Source organism: Papaver somniferum, unplaced genomic scaffold (genome assembly GCF_003573695.1).
Source record: "Papaver somniferum cultivar HN1 unplaced genomic scaffold, ASM357369v1 unplaced-scaffold_81, whole genome shotgun sequence".
NCBI classification, from domain to species: Eukaryota; Viridiplantae; Streptophyta; class Magnoliopsida; order Ranunculales; family Papaveraceae; genus Papaver; species Papaver somniferum.
In genome coordinates this window covers 2,260,714-2,279,798 of record NW_020651082.1, presented here as the reverse complement: position 1 = coordinate 2,279,798, position 19,085 = coordinate 2,260,714, and the positions used below count along the sequence as shown (strand labels likewise).

Below are 19,085 nucleotides of genomic sequence, written 5' to 3'. Positions count from 1 at the left end.
CAACCATATCAATTTTTTTAATAACTCAAGATAGTACTTGTTTATAGTAATAAGTAGAGTATTTGAAGTGAAATCATGTGAAGCTTCAATACCCAGAAAATAAGTTAATGGACCTAAATCTTTCATAGCAAACTCCTTCTTCAAGGAAGATATAAAATGTGATAATTCAGCATCAGAATTTCCCACAAGGATAATATCATCAACACACACCAATAGAATCATTTTCTTCCCTGACTTACTGAAGTAAAACATAGAATGATCACAAATAGATTGAATAAAGTCATAAGAAAGTAAATAACTACTGAACTTGTCAAACCAGGCCCTTGGAGCCTGTTTTAATCCATAGAGTGACTTCTTTAAGTGACATACATGAGAAGGAAATTCGGTAGACACAAAATCAGGGGGTTGTTCCATATAAACATCTTCACTTAGAGTTCCATCATATAAACATAGGTTTATATTCTCATGAAAATCCATAATTATCATATGTGATATCCTTCGTAAAAATATTCCACTTTGAAATACATAATATTTCAGGAAAAAATAAAAAAAATTATTATCAATGCAGAAAGAAAAATCAAACAATGGAATAAGCATTTTCATATCATCCCTCAAACATGTTCGACTTTCTCGACCATTACATAACATTTAAACTTTTTCACATTACTATGTATTTGACTATTTAAGGCTTGTAAACCGAGCGGGTCATAAGGTGGATCACGGCACGTAGGCACGGGAACCCCGAGTTATCACATAATTGAAGCGTGTGAAGTACGCATGACAAAAGCTTTTCTACAAATTGTTCCTCAATTTTATGAAGAACCCATTTCAGTCATGAATTTCATCAAAGCTCAGACCTCTCCTATTCTATCCCCAAATCCAATTATTAAAAACCTAATCTTCTTAAAATCTAAACATGGGTTTGTGTCAATTGACTCAAACTCATACCTCAAAACTCCGTATTCCTGGAAGATAAACAAAACCCTTAATGAAGTAGTAGTACAGAAAAGTACTAAAAGAAGGAAATTTGAAGTTTATTGTTCAGTGAATGATAATAATGGTGATAAAACAAGTAATATATGGATGAAATGGATTCCCAAAGGAGATATAGCTGAAAAGGTTTTCAGATTAATATCAAGTGCTACTTCTAGTCCAATTTGTCAGTATGTTTCATCTCCCACCACATTTTTGCATTCTGTGGATCCTAGAATCAAATTGGTAATAACTTCACTATTCAACATCTTTTCTTGTTCATTCAATGGAAATTTGATTCTTGTTAAAAATATATTTTATGTTAATTGGATATGAATGTGTATAGGTGTGGTTATTGGCACTTGTTGTATTACCAGCAAGATCACATATTGTAATGCGATTCGGATTAGTTGGATATTTAGCTCTTTTGTCGATATGGATTCTCCCTCGCCAAGTTTGGATGGTATGTTGTTCTACTTTTTTAAGCTCATTTTAGTTACTTAACATTTGAGAGTGTTGGGATTGTTTGTCCACTGATTAACAATTGTGTTGGCGTTGTAGGATCAATTGGGAAGAGTTGGATTGCTGTCTGGGATCCTATTTATAATGTTGGGTTTGGGTTCCGATGGTGTGCCTCCACTTGTTCAGTCAAGAACTCCACCACCTGCAATGATGGGATTGTCTAAAATACCAGCTTCTTTGGGAGGTTATTCATATTTGGTTATGAAGCTTGGTCCGTTGCAGCTTACAAGGAAAGGATTGGCAGTAGCAAGCACATCCGCATGTTTAACCTTCACTGTAAACTCCTTTTTCTTATCCGCACATCCGTTGCTTGCATTACCTTAATAAAGTAGGCTATATATCGTTAAATTCTTATCAGGTATTCCATGATAGATATCACTAGTTGTTTAGCTGACTTGAGTTCCATTTCGCATTTAGTCATTGAAATTACAATAAAATTGAATTAGGTCTCTTTTCATGAAAGATCTTCCAAAGTGCAAGTTTGTGTCTATCTACAACCACACCGGAGGAACTTGCTGCCGCTTTAAGATGGTTTATGCTTCCCTTAGCACATCTTGGTGTTCCTGTGTCTGAAGTAATCCTCACCCTACTTCTTTCCTTGAGGTTCATCAGTCTAGTTTTTGACGAGGTAAGATAGATATAGCTGCAGATAGTTAAAAACTATATCAACTCAATGGTTCTATATTTATGGGGTTCATATGCTTTTTTGTGTAGGTCCGTAATGCTGCGCTAGGGATTGTAGCTCGAAGGATTAATTGGAAGCATTTGACAATAATGGAAACAGTTGAAAGTAAGTTCTTTATGGTTGATGCTGGAGCAATGAATTTTTCACATAAATAATCTTGTTCCTTACATATATTCTTGACTTTTGCAGTTTTCTTCATATACATACGTCGAATCTTCAAAAATATTTTCAGCCATGCGGAGCAGATCACCCAGGTAGACATTTTTACTTTTATAAATTCCAGGCGTTGTTATTCCCCTCTTAGTTTCTTTCTAGTTACACAGTATGTTGACTGTGTAAGTGCCATGTGAAAGTGGAATTATATTCCCACGGGTTAATGTTTAGTCTCATTGCATTTTCCTGCAAGATGATACCTGCACAAATAGACAGTTTTGCCTGATATGCTCTTCAAATGTTCAAATTTGGGGATTAGCGTTGGCTAGATTGGCCCAATTGTTTGAAATTGTTTCAGCCTCTGGATTCCTGTTTATCAACCAAATTTGGCACTGCAGGCTATGATTGTTAGAGGATTTCGTGGTGATGCAAACACTCATAAGATTTACTTCCTACGGAATTCATCGTTTCGGTTCGCCGATTTTGTTTCCTTATTGTTCCTCGGTGGTGTTATTGGCGCCGCAATTTTGTCTGAGTACTACCTCATCTGATACATGTAAGTTTTTTATTATATTCTCACACCTTCTAGAGAATACTTTTGTATGCAACCACATTTTTCGTACCGATCATTTACTAAACTGCAAATCTTTATATATCTCATAAAAAAATCTGCCAAAAGCTGGTATAATGATACATCCAATTTCAAGTGGGTGTGGGCAATCTGAACATCCATATGCACCGTATCCCTTCAAGCCATAGTTGTGCCGAGTGTGAATTCACAGGACTGATATAGGCGCGAACGGGGATGTTGTATGGAGGACGTAACATAATTCATCACATGTGGTGAGTGCATCTCACTTTTGATTAGTCCTGTCGGATTTAGCACCTAGCGGCGAAGGGGATTCTTTACTGTGACAAAATTAGTTGAATACTCAGAAGCTCTACGAAGATGTAGTAATTGTAGATCTCTGTACTTAATTTGTGGGAAGCATTATTTTAGCCCCATTTGGCATTTGTTCAGTATTGCTCTGTAACTAACTTTTAGTCAAAATAGAATTCGACTCAGAGTTCTGTTTGGAGGAATTTTTAAGCATTGCTTCATCCCCATTTGGGTTCAAACCAGGAATTCAAGAAACAAACAGATGCAAAAAACACACAATCACCACTCCCATTATGTTGCACTTGTTATGTTGCATTCATCTGAAAATTTATTCTCATAAGACATTACCACGACAGGAATGTTTCTCAGCGACAAAGTTTCTTTAATTGTTTTGAGTAAGCTGTAACCTGTCATTCCTGGCATTTCATAGTCCGTAATTACCATTTGAAACAACATATTACTGAGCAGAGCCTTGTCTCCAAACACAGCAGTAGTAACTTCAAAAACTAATGAGGATGAGGATGTCATGTAGTAGTAGATGTTGAAGATGATGATGACATTTTGGAAAAGAACCTCTCGACAATCTTTCTGTTAACGGGGTCGTCGCCAACTCACGAGGAGTTGCCAATGCCAGCTACGACCAAATGAGACTTGCAACGAGAGTTTGGGGTTACGATGCTCAGTTTTGGGCCTCCAAACAAATTTGAGGCCCAAATATTGATGTCTTTCATTTATTTTCGAATAGCAGTCAACAGTGATTAGTATGAACCGGGAAACAGATGATACGGATGCAGATTTTTGTCATGGGGGCATAGAACATAGGATCACAATGATTAACTTTGGCTCGTGAGGAAGTTTTTGGGATAGGTGGAAATTTTGGGTTATGAGACAATTTTACACCACTGCAATTTTCAGTCGAATGTAATTTGTGATTCCAAGGTACATTTTTTTGGTTCACATGGCTATTGTGTGCCAACTGAGGTGAGATTTGGCCATTCCAGAAATTTTGCGTTAGCGTGGTAGATTCATGGTCACGCTCGTTATTTTCATGCGTTTGTTTCTTGGAACAAACCTTCACCATACTAGTGTCAGTGACCACTTCACCTCTAGATGTGCCAGGTTCAATAACAAACAAACAAAGATGATTTAAGTGGAGCCATATAGTACCAATTTTCCTACCACTGTAAGACAATATCTAGCCGAAAAATATTGGGCTAATCAAAACAGACAGCAAACAATAGGCTGAGCTCTTTTTTTTCAAATTCACAATGTAACATTGTGCAGAAAAAAAGACTTGGGGATCAATCAAAAACATATTTCAAAAATAGGGATGCAAACTGGCTAGTCAGTTTATCAAGAAGAACACTTCTGGGTTCTTAAAGGAAAACCCAAACTGCATTCAAAATGACCCAACTCAGGAGTTAAAATCAGATGGTTCAGTAGCCAATATGAATATCCTTATCATATACAAACGGCAATATCTAGCCTATCAAACACCAATAAGAGAGAAACATCCTTAACGACACATATGAAGTCAATATACTAAAAACCAGTATGAATAAACTCGGGCCAATCATGATAAGGAAAGTAACCAGTAGACTACAACCCCCACTCCTCTCAGACTCCCATTTCTCTGTTCCATGTACCTGAACCTATTTAGGTTCATCACCAGGCGTGACTGCTTCAGACTTTGAATTCCCAGGTAATGGTGAAGGAGAACCCTCAGCTCCCATCTCTGTTCTAAGCTCATTGATGCTCTGCTCCAGTTCATCTATTCGATTACCCATCTCATCAAGTGCAGAGAAGTTAAGGAAACCAAGAACTGTTCTTAATCACATAGATATCAGACGCAGTGATTTAAATTTGCTATTTTACAGGTAGGCAACTATAATAAATGTAAGATATAAAATGTAAAATACAACTATAACAATCTCATGTTAAAACTACCAGCAATAAAAGTTCAACAACTAAATAGTGGGAAAAGGATATTCTTTGAGACAATGGTGTTAGACATCTGTTGAAACCTAGATTGCTGCAAAGACAACAATTTATCAGAAAGGAATACACAATGAAAAAATTGCCATTCCAGGGTTTGTAATGGAAGAGATCTCAAAATGTGCTGTGTGCAAGACAACTTACCATCTGCTGAAGAAGGCTTTGAACCTGAGACAGTAAAAGAGAGATTAAGTCAGACTCAAGCTTATCTGTCTTTGACAATTATAGAACTAAATAACCAAATAACACGTAACAGAAATAAGCCACAATCTAGTCTCAGCAATTTCCAATGTAACTACCTGAGCATATATGTTCTACATTGTAGAGGGTCATAGACTTGTAAGAAAGTTTCAAGATACAGTGTAAAGCAAATGTACCCACAAAATTGATACTAAAACATGACTTGTAAATCTCAATACATTGAATGTCATTGCACTCTCTCAGAGAGTCAGAGGGCAAAAGATCATGCTTATAACTTAATCTGATAACTAATACTTTCTCATTCTAAAGCTAGGTTTCCTTATCACATATATGAAGAATCACATCCACCATGTTAACAGAAAACCCCCCTTGAGAGTGAACATCGTGATTATGCTCATTCATTTTTGTCAAGCAAAGAATTCCTGTACAAGAAAACCAGTTAAGAACTTACAAATACAGTCATATCCGCGGGACTTTGAGTTCCTTCCGAAGCTGGTTCATGCTCGACTCCACCAGGTGTAGTAAAGCCAGGCTGACCCTAAAAATCAAACAACTTAAGAAATAAGAATAACACAAATTCAAGTTACGAAGAGAAGATGGAATCTGCATTTACACAAACATAAACCAAAGAATTAGAATCCTAAAGAGGATCATCATGAATACAAGAACGGGACCATAAGTAGAACATCAAGCTTAAATCCATAGCTGGAATGGCAAACACCCCGGTGTGTGAGAGAACTACTAGCCTTATCCCTTAAGAAAAAGAGTCTCTTACAATTTGCTATGCTATCTGTATCAACACGACTGAAAGAATCTACAAAAGGGTACGAAATATGCATGGCTATTGGTTAATGACAAGCTAATATAGCGTATAGATAACAAGCCTAGTTTTATAGCATGTTCCACACTTCCATTTCAAATTTCAGTTAAGAATAACACTGAATCTTAGTTGCAAAAAAAAAAACTGGAATCTACATTTATAAATCTTACAGCATAATCATCATGGATACAAGAATTGAACCACAATCATAACAGCAAACCGAACTGGTGACTGATATCTCAAAACACACAGGTGTGTGAATGCAACTGTCGTTCTACTCCACACTTAGGTTCTCTTGCCTCTCTGGAGTACAACTAACATTTCTGTTTGCAAAAGGCATTTAACCCTACAAGACAAAACCCTAGTTTCATGGCTTGTTCCAAACCTTCAAACCCTTCTATGTCTTTTCTTTTTCTTTTTCTTTTCTGTGTCAACAAGAACAATTCTACTTCTCCAATTCTAAGGAAAATTATGATAGCCAATTAGGATTTAGTTCGATAAAAACCTAAGCATTCTTAAAAACCCTTAAATAAGCAGAAAAATCATGTACTTCACTACCCTAAACAGTTAGGGTTTTTGTCTTAAATCACAAAATCGTCGCAGAAACTCATCCAACCAAATCGATCCAACAGGATAAACGCAACAAAATCATCTAAAAAAGGTAAAAATAATCAAGTTTATACAAGCAGATCTACACTATCAGAAAACCCTAGATTATTAAACCTAAACACGATAAAAGAAAATGCAGGATGATTATTACCATAGGAGTATCGTTCTTCATTTTTCCAGGAAAATTTTATCTTCGATTTTCAGATTTTTTTTTTTTGCATTCAGCTGTTAATGTCTGGTTCTCTCGTTTCAGATGAATACAATTTGAAAATGAAAAAGAAATTAAATTTTGAAAATGAAAAGAAAAATAAAGTTAAAAGATGGAAATCTTATAGCGTTCGCTCGGGTGGATACTTCGAGACCGTAAGCCTTAAACATCAACCGTCGGATGCTCCCGATTAAGTATGGACTTTTCCATTAACTCAACGACCGTAATCCAATCAACCAAAACGTATATATATGGTAGAAGTCTACCCCTTGGTTGCCGAAAATCAGCTAAATTACGATCTATAGTGCCAAATGTGCCGAAAGATCTAAATTCCCCAGGATAATCCAACATTTTACAATGACCCAAAATTATTTTACCATCTAAAATCTACAGTACATCTGAGCTCAAAAGTTACCGCCATAATCCAACATCTAGGCCTTAAAAATTAAACATCAAACATTTACATTCTTGATCAATATTTTACCATGTAACTTACAATTTTTCTCGTTAACCAAATAAATAAATAAAATCACATATTGCTAGTAGCTTGCCTCTTCTGATTTCTTCCATCTACTTCTTCCCATGATTCCTCGTCACAAACAGATTCCTTCTGAATTCTGGATTGTAGAGAAATTGGTGGGGTATAATCAGCGGCCTGGAATTCAAATTTTAGTTCTGGGGGAGTTGCTGTTGGGTGTAGTGGATACAGGTCTCCCATCCTCTCCCATAGCTTGTACTCATTTTGTAGCCATCCTCAAGTGCACATCCTGATTCTCCATCATTCAGCTCGTATTCATTTCCATCTTCATCAAAGTTTGCTGCTGGAACTCCTGAAGATCCTAGAGTTGTTTGAATTAGCACCTTGGATGTATTGGAACAACCTGCAAGACCACAACAGAATGATAGCAAAGTTAGATTGGACTTGGTTTACGGAGGGACATTCAGAAAAGAGTCCATTACTCAAGAAAGTGCCAAATACAGTGATGGAGTTTTTCTCAGATATATATCATCAGCTCATGATTCTAATATTTGCATTTGTACATTAGAGTGCAAGCACCATGTTAATGAATCTAGATTCCAAAATGACTAACAAACCAAGCTCTCTGTACTGCACTTTCGTTCTTAATTGTGTATACAGTGTCTACCTTATTTTCAAAATAACAACAAGAACAAAAGCAAAAAGAGAGTACAGACAAGAAATGTTACTTTCAGGTTTTTCTTTTGGATAAATCTTGGCAAAAGTTGCATGCTTATTTATGAACTTAACGTAGTTGCAAATAAAGCCATTAATTCAACTCCATCCCACACATATATATAACTCTTAGTATATTGGACTCCAGCAAAACTAGAGTGAGGGTATATTGGACAGCAGTTCTGTTACCAAAACATGTCTTTGTTAGCTCACGTGATAATGAATTTGGTGTCTTCAGAGTCATTATAGCCTTCAGTCTTGAGTATGGGCAAAGATGTAACAATATGAGCATAACCCTCCATGGAAAATCAAGTTCCAGTGATGCCACTAGTTAATGTGCCAGAACCAATCTAAAGCATCTAAAAGATACATTAATTATATCAAATGTTAAAATTCATTTGAAATGGTTTATTGAAAATAAAAGTGACCAAGGAAGCTCGTCCACATCATCTACATATTATCCTAAACAGGCTGGGTGGAAGAGATAGCATGTAACATGATGTTACTCAGAATGTTAGACAAGCTATTTTCTTCCATACCCAAAAACTTGCTCTTGATGGATAAAGTAAAGACGCGGGGAGAGTAAATTCTTCAACATGATGTTACTCAGAATGTTAAGCAAATCTAATTCATGTCATCGGAATTCATTAACCACCACTCACCCTGCAGAAATTCTAAGCATGAGAGAACCAGAACATAAGAAGATGGCTTGTCACTGTAAGTGAAGGAAAGATACTAAAATATAAGAGAAAAGGAAAGATAGGGAAACAGTGACATGGAAAAGCAGACCTGGCAGGGATGCCGCGCACCAAGCTCAAACACATGCAGCTTTGAAGTGATGAAAGGTGAAACAGGTACTACTTTTCACGCCAAGGTGGCCACATCCACACTATGGGACTGTTCCAGGAACTTCAAGACCAGCGTCACCGGGTAACCAGATTCTTCTAGATACAAACAGATGTGGGTTAACTGAACCAACCTATTCAAGGCAAGGTGGAACACGCACACATCTGAACGCTTCAATAGCAAACTAGATACTCAGGGAAGAGCTTTCATATGTCATACAATGCACACATCCTTCCCAACATATTGACCCATGCATCTGAAAACCTAGAGCAAGAATTCAAATCATTCGTGCCCAAGTTTGGATGTATTTGGAGGACATCCATGCATACTCCAGATAAGTATCCCACTGGTCCGGTTTCGTATATGAGAGGACTATTAGATGAAAATATCAATGTACCCGTAACATCCTATTAAAGATCAAGAACCAAAGGTTAGCAACAAGAGGAAAAAAACTTGACGGGTGTTGTAATAAAGACATTGCTAAATAAATAGTAAAATAATTTATTAGGCCAAAAGACCAAAATCCAAAGCCATTCAGTAAGCCTGAAAACATACATAAATTAATAAACTTAACAACAAGTACGCAGAATGCGAAAACTGACCCATATTAAGGAAGTTGAATAGTAGGACTAAACTAATAAAAAACATGATAATCAACTAATTCTCTTCTTGTATTCACCCAACCTGCAGGTTCTTTTTCATCATTTACCAGAGACTGTTGAAAATCACTGATACTATAGAATTCTCTAGTTTCTCCTCCAGCGATGAAGGTTTTCAGAGAAAGCATGTTCTCCGGTTGAGCGTGTAGCTGATAATCCATGTAGGGGAAATGAAAATTATCATCATTACCAATATTACTACAGCCTGAGGTGGCTCCATTTTTCTTCTTAGTTTCAAAAATAGCACGGGAGCTGGGGCGATCTAGCACCTTGAACTGCTTTCTTTGTAAATTGTAGAACATAAGACATTTCCCATCAAACCAATATAATAACAGTTGATCAGAGAAACTCGATATACGTGTAGGTGGGGAAGTGGTAGTTGAGTCACGGTAACAACAGAAGGGAGCTGGTAGCTGTAGGCCTTCCTCCTTAATCTGTAGATCGTAAGTCTCCCCCTTGGTCCATACTTGCTTGACCTTGTCTTTTAGAATATACAGTTGAACCTTAAAACTACAACAACAAAGAGTACTCCTCAGACCATTACAAGAATAACCCAGATGATGATGATGATGACCATTGCTGCTTATCATGATCTTCTCTGAACGTGCAACACAAAGGTATCCTTTAAACTCCAGAAGATGATGATCGACTTCTAAACATTGGTGCTCATCCCTTGTTGTCGTCGTCATTGGGGTCAGACGACATTCGGTAGGGAGTGGAATGAACTGAATCTTCTCGGTGTGGATGTCAAACGAGAGCAACATATCGATCGTACTAACATCATCATTATATGCAGTGCTATTAGTTACTCTCCAAAAAAGATGGCCACCTCCGCAAAGGGTGGCTGACCTACGATTAGCCTTGGAAGTTGTTGTTCGATCAGGAGAAGATGGTGACATCTGATCAGCACTAATAATTATCTTTCTCCAGGAATTAGTTCCTCCCAGTGCAACAACCATGCAAACAAACTCTTGATCACCAGCAGTCGTTGAATTAGTAAAAATTAGTACCGCCTTATACTCCTGCGATGTTGAATCAAAACCAAAACCATGACAGAGATAGGTGCAGTTATCTCCCCCCTGAGTGGTAGGAGTTATATAGGCGAGGGCAAGTGCTTCGTTTCTGGTGGGGTTAATGACATGTATTGCACCGTAACAATCCGTAGGTTGAGTCACTAACTTAACACAAGCTAAACCATTACAATAACCAACTAGTTCATATACCTCATGGTAGCCTGTGCCCGGTAATAATTTATACTTAAGAAGATCATTATCCTTTTCTTCTTCTTCTTCTAAACTGAATAAATAAGCCTCCTTGGAGCCATTCGTATCTCTTAATACCGGTACGTTGAGGAGATTAAAGATTAGGTTTAATTTTTTAGAGTTTTGAATAAAATGAGAAACAGCAAATTTAGAATCTTTAAGAATAAAATTGTACCATTTCTTACTGACGCAGCTGAATCTGGATAGACCCTTTGCTTGTAATCTGATCACAATGTTTTCCATTAATTCCTCAGGGAGATATGGTGAACCAGCATCATCGATCTTTTTAACTATTGCTCTTTTCTTCTTGTTGTTGTTCTTACTGTTGTGCTCTTCATCCACTGTTAAGCGTTTCCCGTTTCTCAAAATCGACATAACTGACTGAAAATATTGAACAATTTAAGCTCACGGTTATAGGATAGAAGATTCAAGAACTCGAATTTTAGCTCTCAATTGAAGAAGAAGAAGAAGAAGAAACTCTGAATAGAAATGAAATCGGGGAAGAAGTAGAAATCCCTACACCCTAGAAATGAGTTCCAACTACGCACACGTGTAGCTCACACCCTATATTCTTTTTATTTTATTTTCCCTTAAAATACTTCTAAGAAATTAAAAGGAGACCCTCGAAATCTACCTTCTCTGGTTTAAAACAATTAAAGCCCGCTTCCCCTATATATAAATACCGGAATCTGTTGGTAGGTAGGACAAAGAAGGATAGATTAGGAAATCTATTGGTTTAGGAAACCATTATTTGTGTCCTAAGTATCGTAATTTAAAAGGTTTGTCTTTTAGAGTTAGATTATAAAGACCCTGTACTGGTGGGAGTAGAACATATAATCCATGTAAAGGAATGTGTTATTGATATGTATAAATAGCCAGGAAAAGAACCTAGTAGATGTATACCAGGAATTCTCTTCTTTTTTTCTAAAGTCTTTGTATATTTCTTCTAAACTACGCACACGTGTAGCTCACGCATCTTTTTTTCCTCGAAATTTGGAAATTACTAGGAGGTTCTCTAAATTTATCTTCTGTAATTTAACTACCACCCAAAATATGTTATGTTCGCATATTTCTTCTAAACTACGCACACGTGTAGCTCACACATCTTTTTTCCTCAGAATTTGAAAATTGCTAGGAGGTTCTCGAAATCTATCTTCTCTAATTTAACTACCACCCAAAATATGTTCTGAAAACAAATCGATCTCGCTTCGCATATATATAAAGATCAGAATCTACTCACTTTTCCAAGTAGAGAAAAATTCTTAAAAATCTACCTATTTGTGCTTTGATTTCGGCATCCCAGGGCGTGGATCGATTCGTTATATAATTAATATAAGCGTTCGTCCAATACATCTCTTGATACATATTAGTGGGTTTTCTTAATATAACCAACCTTAGTTTTATCTGTACGACTGAAAACGGGAAAAAAATCAGAGACCTTCTGGTTTCGTCGTCTTCTTCTCTATCTCCTTGTATTGAAGTAAATGTTACATGGAATAATTATCCTGCAACTTTAGATTTTGATTTCTCATCGATAATTTAAGAAAAGGGGGAGGGGGGGTTATAAGATGGGTAAGTTGATATTTACATGATTCTTAGTCCGTTCTCTTAATCTTCGGCTTATCTCATGTTCTTATTCTTATGATTTTAATTATGATCGATGAAGTTTCCTTTTGATTGAGATGTTCAATTGATGAACAGTTCCGAGGCCTTATTTTATTACTTATTTATTTATTTTTTCTTATTGGAGCTGATAATAGGTTGATTCGAATTTTCGTGGGTTCTCTGATTTTGTGTGTTTTCACAATCTTTTGAATTTTAGGGTTTGTTTTGTAGAAATACTAATTTGAATTTATTAATTGATACGTAATAGGTTGCTGATTTGGGATTTGTTGTTGATTCTTCTTCGGCCATATCAATAAAAATACTTCACTTAATAAGCTAAGAATTTGTTAAAATCCCTTTTCTTTTTTCATTGCTTAATCTATTATCCTAAGGGCTAAATAGTTGGGGAAAATATCGTTTGATTCTATTTTATGTAGTCCCAAGTTAGTTTGGTCCACCAATAAAAGGGGAGTATTGTTTGGTCCTTATTTATTCAAAAATATTAAAGTATCATTTTTCTCTGTTATTTTTTTTCTTCCTCACTTGATATACATGATAAATTTTTTTCCTTCTTCTTTATTTTGTCTCTACTAATTTCTCTCTCTTCTTAACATTAATAAATAAAAATAACTTAAAAATTAAATACATCTCAAAATATAAAAATAAAATTAATAAATTTTATATATTCAGGTCTCGGCGATATCTACATAACGAGTACTTATTATATTATGTTTCAGAACTTTAAAAGAAAATCGATACAATAGTAGTTCATATATGAAAATGAAAAATATTGTTGAACATGGTAGTTCATTTCGTAGAATGAACTCGTATATACTAGCAATTTATTTTGTAGAATGAACTCATAATAGTAGTTCATTTTGAAGAATGAAGTCGCAATGGTAATCCATTATTATAATAGTTCATGTTTTAAAATGAACTCGTAATAGTTGTTCATTATGGTAGTTCATATTATAAGATGAACTCGTAAATGGTAGTTCATATTTTAAAACGAACCCGTGATAGGAGTTCATATTGTAGAATGAACTCCTAAGAGCATTTCTTATGGAATCAACAAACATGAAGCTTGTTGATTTTGCTCCCACTATGGACTCAACAAACATGAAAAATTGATGTTCAAACCAACAGATTTTTTGATTTGTTGAGTGAGTTAAAACATGTAGCGTGCGCTTGATGAAAGGTCCGGAGAACTTGGAACCAACGCTAGCGCTTGTACCAAAAATTCTGGCGCTTGTATTACCAATGCCCGCTTTTAATCCACATGCTGGCGATTTTCGTAAAGGCGTCGCGTTTTTCATAGAAGCGCCGACGGCTGGATCTGGACGGCTTAAAACTCTTGTGATCTAACACGGCTATAATTTTTGAGTTCTATAAATACTCCTCATTTCAACTCTAAATTCACACATTCTTCACTCTCAAATCATCTACAAAAATGCCTCCCAGAGTTCGTGGTGTTAGATTCACTCAACAAGATGATTTAGCTATTTGTAGAGCCTATGTTTTTCACACATAAAATGTTTTCGGTAGGAATGTAGCACCGTTTCCTTTCTGGGAGAAAGTTTATCGAATGTTCACCGCTGAAACGGGGAACATTTATTGGCGTGATTGTGGCATATTGTCGCATCGTTTTGGTGTAATTAGTAGTAATGTATCGGAGTTCTTCGTTTTACTATCGGATAATCACAAAAATTAGCTCAACAGTGAAGCCAAATCTAGCGATGCGGACAATATCTCTTTGCGGTCGTCCTTTCAACTTCCATGCTTGTTTCAACATTCTTAGGGTACTCAACAAATACAATCCCCTAGGACTTCCATCACCCGCCGAGAATTAACGCTTATGTAGTCGTTGTTTTAATCTAATGTATTTCTTTTATTCTCATGTATGATGTGGTTGTTTAGTGCAGTATGTTTTTATTTATGAGATTGATGGTGCAATGTTTATTCCAGGAAAAAATTAAATTACTTATGATATTGATGGTGCAAATGTGAACACGTCCAAATGTTTGGTTTTAGATAATCATAATAACACAAAATAAACAGAAAATCAATCAGCCCACTCCACCAAAAAACATCCAGGACATTCCCAGAAATACCTTCCATATGTGTCTTCTTCAGAAGAAGTCCGCAAATGCATAAAAGTCTTGCAATCATGCTTTGAGCATCCACTGATTCTCTGTGGATAATGTTTTTATCCGTGATCTCCATATCCACAATGCTTGCAGTGTAATAACTCTTTCTTCAATTTGGCTTTAAGTTTAAAGTTTTTGCAGAGTGTTGCAATCTTTTCTTCTTCTTCTTCTTTTTTAATCTTCATAGCATCATCTAGCATATGTGGTTCCTCTGGACAATTGGGATCTTGACATTGTAAATACCAGAGCTTTTCCGGTTGTGATTCAATCACCATTCTGATGCGTGAACAACATTACCGCGGAAACTTGGAATACATCCAAGGATATTTCATAAGACTGTGGTTATCCATAAAACATAATTGACAAACCACTTTTGCTTCGACACATAATATTTGCTTCGCTTTGCCTTTAAAAAACATGGTGGATGTTGAGAAAGAAATTTGTTGGTTTGGTTTAGAATAAAACCAAGTGATGTATTTATAACAAAAAAAATAGGCGTTGGTAATTCAAACGGGAGGTTTTAGTAAAGTCTCACGGTTTTACTACAAACGCCAACTCCTATGGTAATTCAACGGGCGATTGTAGTAAAGTTGTGCGGTTTTAATACAAACACCAGTGCCTCGATTTTCTTTCTCGAGCTATAAATTCCATTCTTCCCATCTCCAAAATCACATCTTCTTTTTTTTTTTTTTTAAAAAAACTTAATATCTCTCACTCTGCAAAAATATATGTTAGAAATTGTGGTCCCAAGTTCAATAAAGATGAGGATATAATTATATGCAAAGCATATTTTTTTTCATAAGATAATCACTGGTATGGGCTCTCAAGACAGTTCTTTTTGGGATAACGTTTTTTCATTGTTCGTGTCACTGACGGGAAACCCAGGAAACCGAGATGCTTGTCGATTGCGTGCTCGTTTTCAATCTATTAGGATTGTAGTCCAGCCATTTGTTGCTCTGGTAGTGGAAATTGATCAAGAAAAGTTCATCGGTGTAACTGAAGAAGAAGTGATCCTGAAAAAGCGGGGATCTAACAACACCACCAAATATTTTGCTTAGAAATCTGTATGGACTAACTCCAATATACTTTGCTAGAGAATCAACTAGACAGTCAGACTCAACATAGATTAAAGTATATCAAGGAGCTAATATCTCTCTCTTGATTTGATCTACTCAAGCTAATAGAAATCAGCGAGTCTTTATCAAATACAAGGAATAACTTGGATGGTACCAAAGACCGATATCCAAGGATCAATCAATGTAAATCAACAATCAAAGATTGGATATTCTAATTGATGATCTATAACGCACAACCTGTATTATTTCAATTATAAAGATAAACAATATAATGCGGAAACAGAAGTAACACAGACACCATAATTTTGTTAACAAGGAAACCGCAAATGCAGAAAAACCCCGAGACCTAGTCCAGATTGAATACACATTGTATTAAGCCGCTACAGACACTATCCTATTCCAAGCTAACTTCGGACTGGACTGTAGTTGAACCCCAATCAGTCTCCCACTGATCCAAGGTACAGTTGTACTACCTACTTCTCTGATCCCAACAGTATACTACGCACTTGATTCCCTTAGATGATCTCACCCACAACTAAGAGTTGCTACGACCCAAAGTCGAAGACTTGATAATAAACAAATATGTCTCACACAGACAAGTCTATCAAAGGATCAATCTGTCTCCCATAGAAAACCCTAAAGGTTTTTGTTCCGTATTTTGATAAATCAAGGTGAACATGAACCAATTGATAATCCGGTCTTATATTCCCGAAGAACAGCCTAGAGTTATCAATCACCTCACAACAATCTTAATCGTATGGTAGCGAAACAAGATGTTGCGAAATCACAAACAATAAGACGAAGATGTTTGTGATTACTTTTTATATCTTGCCTATCGGAGATATTAATCTCAAGCCAATCAATCTTATTGTACTCGTACGATAGAAGATGCAAGATCAGATCATATAACTACGATAAAAGTAGTATGGGTATGGCTTCACAATCCCAATGAAGTCTTTAAGTCGTTAACCTGGTTTTAGAAGAAGAAAACCAAAGGTTAAAGGAGAACCGACTCTAGCACGCAAACTAGTATCACACGTAAGGTGTGGGGATTGGTTTTGCACAGATGCTAGATGTCTCCTTTATATAGTCTTTCAAATCAGGGTTTGCAATCAATGTTAGCTTAGTAACAAAGCATTCAATATTCACCGTTAGATGAAAACCCGATTTAGTTTCAAGCCAATATCTTTCAACCGTTATATCGAAAACTTAGCTTGTTACACACAAATGAAATGCACGTTTCTAAGTTTATTATTCGTACCCAAATGTATGCACTTGTTGGTTCAACAATAGTTAACCAAATGGTTAGCCATATGAGCATTTTATATCAACCATGTTCTTCTTCACCATAACTACTTCAAATGACTTCAAATGAACTAGTTAGAGAGTTGTTCAATTTCAAGGAAATCTCATGTACTACACAAGACACAATTGAAGCAAAGATGATGTGATTCACTTGAATCGGTTCATGAACTTTATAGCCACGGTTTGCATACTGCATTCCTTAGTTTTTATAAGTATTAGTTCACGATCAACATCTTTAGATATAACCTACTCAAGTTCGCGGACTGGGTTTGCGGACTTAAGTTCACGGAAGGAGTTCACAAACTCCAGAAGAAATTCTCGGACGAAAACTTCCGCCGGTTCGCAGACTGAATTCGCGGACTTGGCTCACGCCACATTCTGTTTCTCTTGATCAACAAAGTTCGCAAACTTTGGTTTAAGGAATAGGACTTGTACATAAATGTGTTTCCACAACAATGCTTATGTCCACCATTGGTTATATAATCTAAACTCTCATTTCAATCATTGAAACATTCTTATAGGACGTTATATAGTTGTTACACCATTTCTCGTCAAAGTGATTGAAACATAACATGACTTTCGTCACTAGGTAAAGATAAATTTGGTTGAAGCGAAATCTTACCAACACATATTTCGAGATATAGATAGGCAAGGTATACTCGGCTCGAAATACCAAATGTGTATAATCAAAGTCTATATAGCTGTTGATGGTGGTTTTTAGCTTAGGGTTAAAATCGTAAAACCGTACATCTGACATGACGTCACTATGAACATTAGCACATTTATTGGACCAATCAGCATGCCAACGTAAGAATTACCAGGGTACATTTTTTTATATACATGTGTCATGTTCCACGACAGAACCCTTAACATTAACCGACATCATTTATGCCAAACCCTAATTATCATGCTACCGTGCCAATGACAAACCATCCCAGCCACGTCTTTGCGCCAAGTCATGCCAACCATGCCAGCCACGTCTCTGCGCCAAGGCATGCCAACCATGCCAGCGGCACTACCGTGCCAATGACAAACCATGCCAGCCACGTCTCCGCGCCAATGCATGCCAACCATGCCAGCCGCACCACCGTGCCAGCCACGTCTCCGCGCCAAGGCATGCCAACCATGCCAGCCGCGACACGGTGCCAATGGAAAACCATGCCAGCCACGTTCCCATGCCAAAGCCATGCCGGTCCGCTACATGCCGCTGGCTGCCAAAACGAAGGGTTGCAACAATCAACGTCCACCCTTCCATCTGAGATGCAGATCTTAGCCGTCCAAGGTTGCCATCTAACACGTGGTAACCTTTGGCCCAAAGCCTTAATTTTGACCGCGCCCAAAACCAATGTCAAACCCTAGTTTCGGCCGCGCCTAACTATGCCAAAATCCTAGCTTGACCACGACTCCATGCCAAAGCCATGCTGGCCTTTCCTTTACGGCTGCCAAAACGAAGGGTTGCAACAATCAACGACCACCCTTCCATCTGAGATGCATATCTTAGCCGTCCAAGGTCATCAACCAACGCATGGTAACCTTTGGCCCAATGCCAAAAACCTAGTTTTGGCCGCGCCTAAACCGCGCCAAGGCATGCCGACCATGCTACATGTGCCAATGGCTTGCCGTGCCAGCCACCTTGCCGCGCCTAAACCATGCCATGCCGGACTTTCCTTTATGGCTTCCTAAACGAAGGGTTGCAACAATCAACGGCCACCCTTCCATCTGAGATGCAGATCTTAGCCGTCCAAGGTCACCAACCAACGCATGCTAACCTTTGGCCCAACGCCAAAACCCTAGTTTTGGCCGCGCCTAAACCGTGCCAAGGCATGCCGACCATGCCACATGTGCCAATGGAATGTCGTGCCAACCACATCTCCACGCCAAGGTATGCCAACCATGCCACATGTGACAATGGAATGTTGTTCCAGCCACATCTTTGCGACAAGGCATG

At 37.2% G+C, this 19,085-nt stretch overlaps 3 protein-coding genes across 4 annotated transcripts; 1 reads left to right on the top strand and 2 right to left on the bottom strand.

Annotated features, from left to right (window-relative positions):
* The first annotated feature begins 947 nt into the window (after positions 1–947).
* Positions 948–3,490, top strand: LOC113345308 (protein ABCI12, chloroplastic). The gene is made up of 8 exons (XM_026589095.1): positions 948–1,218; positions 1,319–1,435; positions 1,534–1,770; positions 1,958–2,122; positions 2,209–2,284; positions 2,369–2,433; positions 2,731–2,888; positions 2,987–3,490. The coding sequence occupies exons 1-7, from the start codon at positions 1,084–1,086 to the stop codon at positions 2,881–2,883; spliced, it is 948 nt and encodes a 315-aa protein (XP_026444880.1). The 5' UTR covers positions 948–1,083; the 3' UTR covers positions 2,884–2,888; positions 2,987–3,490.
* A 1,050-nt stretch (positions 3,491–4,540) lies between these two features.
* Positions 4,541–7,142, bottom strand: LOC113345172 (heat shock factor-binding protein-like). Its single transcript, XM_026588989.1, has 5 exons — positions 6,989–7,142; positions 5,860–5,946; positions 5,352–5,375; positions 5,202–5,244; positions 4,541–5,007 (listed from the first exon to the last, which is right to left on the bottom strand). Exons 1-5 carry the CDS (start codon positions 7,007–7,009, stop codon positions 4,865–4,867), a joined length of 318 nt encoding a protein of 105 aa, XP_026444774.1. The 5' UTR covers positions 7,010–7,142; the 3' UTR covers positions 4,541–4,864.
* Positions 7,143–7,366: 224 nt separating this feature from the next.
* On the bottom strand, positions 7,367–11,632 carry LOC113345447. 2 transcript variants are annotated; one of them, XM_026589224.1, is made up of 3 exons: positions 9,686–11,632; positions 9,027–9,490; positions 7,367–7,926 (listed from the first exon to the last, which is right to left on the bottom strand). In XM_026589224.1, exon 1 carries the CDS (start codon positions 11,377–11,379, stop codon positions 9,718–9,720), a length of 1,662 nt encoding a protein of 553 aa, XP_026445009.1. In that variant the 5' UTR covers positions 11,380–11,632; the 3' UTR covers positions 7,367–7,926; positions 9,027–9,490; positions 9,686–9,717. The 2 variants fall into 2 exon arrangements, with proteins under 2 accessions (XP_026445009.1, XP_026445010.1); XM_026589225.1 differs by having other exon boundaries at positions 9,768–11,632.
* Positions 11,633–19,085: the final 7,453 nt, after the last annotated feature.

Excerpts from the sequence above, each read along its gene's own strand:
- LOC113345308 (XM_026589095.1), top strand. The coding sequence starts at position 1,084 with ATGAAATGGATTCCCAAAGGAGATATAGCTGAAAAGGTTTTCAGATTA. Across the intron at positions 1,436-1,533 it reads TCCCTCGCCAAGTTTGGATG|GATCAATTGGGAAGAGTTGG; the intron begins GTATGTTGTTCT and ends TTGGCGTTGTAG. Across the intron at positions 2,285-2,368 it reads AATAATGGAAACAGTTGAAA|TTTTCTTCATATACATACGT; the intron begins GTAAGTTCTTTA and ends TGACTTTTGCAG.
- LOC113345447 (XM_026589224.1), bottom strand. The coding sequence starts at position 11,379 with ATGTCGATTTTGAGAAACGGGAAACGCTTAACAGTGGATGAAGAGCAC.
- LOC113345172 (XM_026588989.1), bottom strand. The coding sequence starts at position 7,009 with ATGAAGAACGATACTCCTATG. Across the intron at positions 5,376-5,859 it reads CCGCGGATATGACTGTATTT|GTTCAAAGCCTTCTTCAGCA; the intron begins GTAAGTTCTTAA and ends TTACTGTCTCAG. Across the intron at positions 5,008-5,201 it reads TAACACCATTGTCTCAAAGA|TTGATGAGATGGGTAATCGA; the intron begins ATATCCTTTTCC and ends ACTTCTCTGCAC.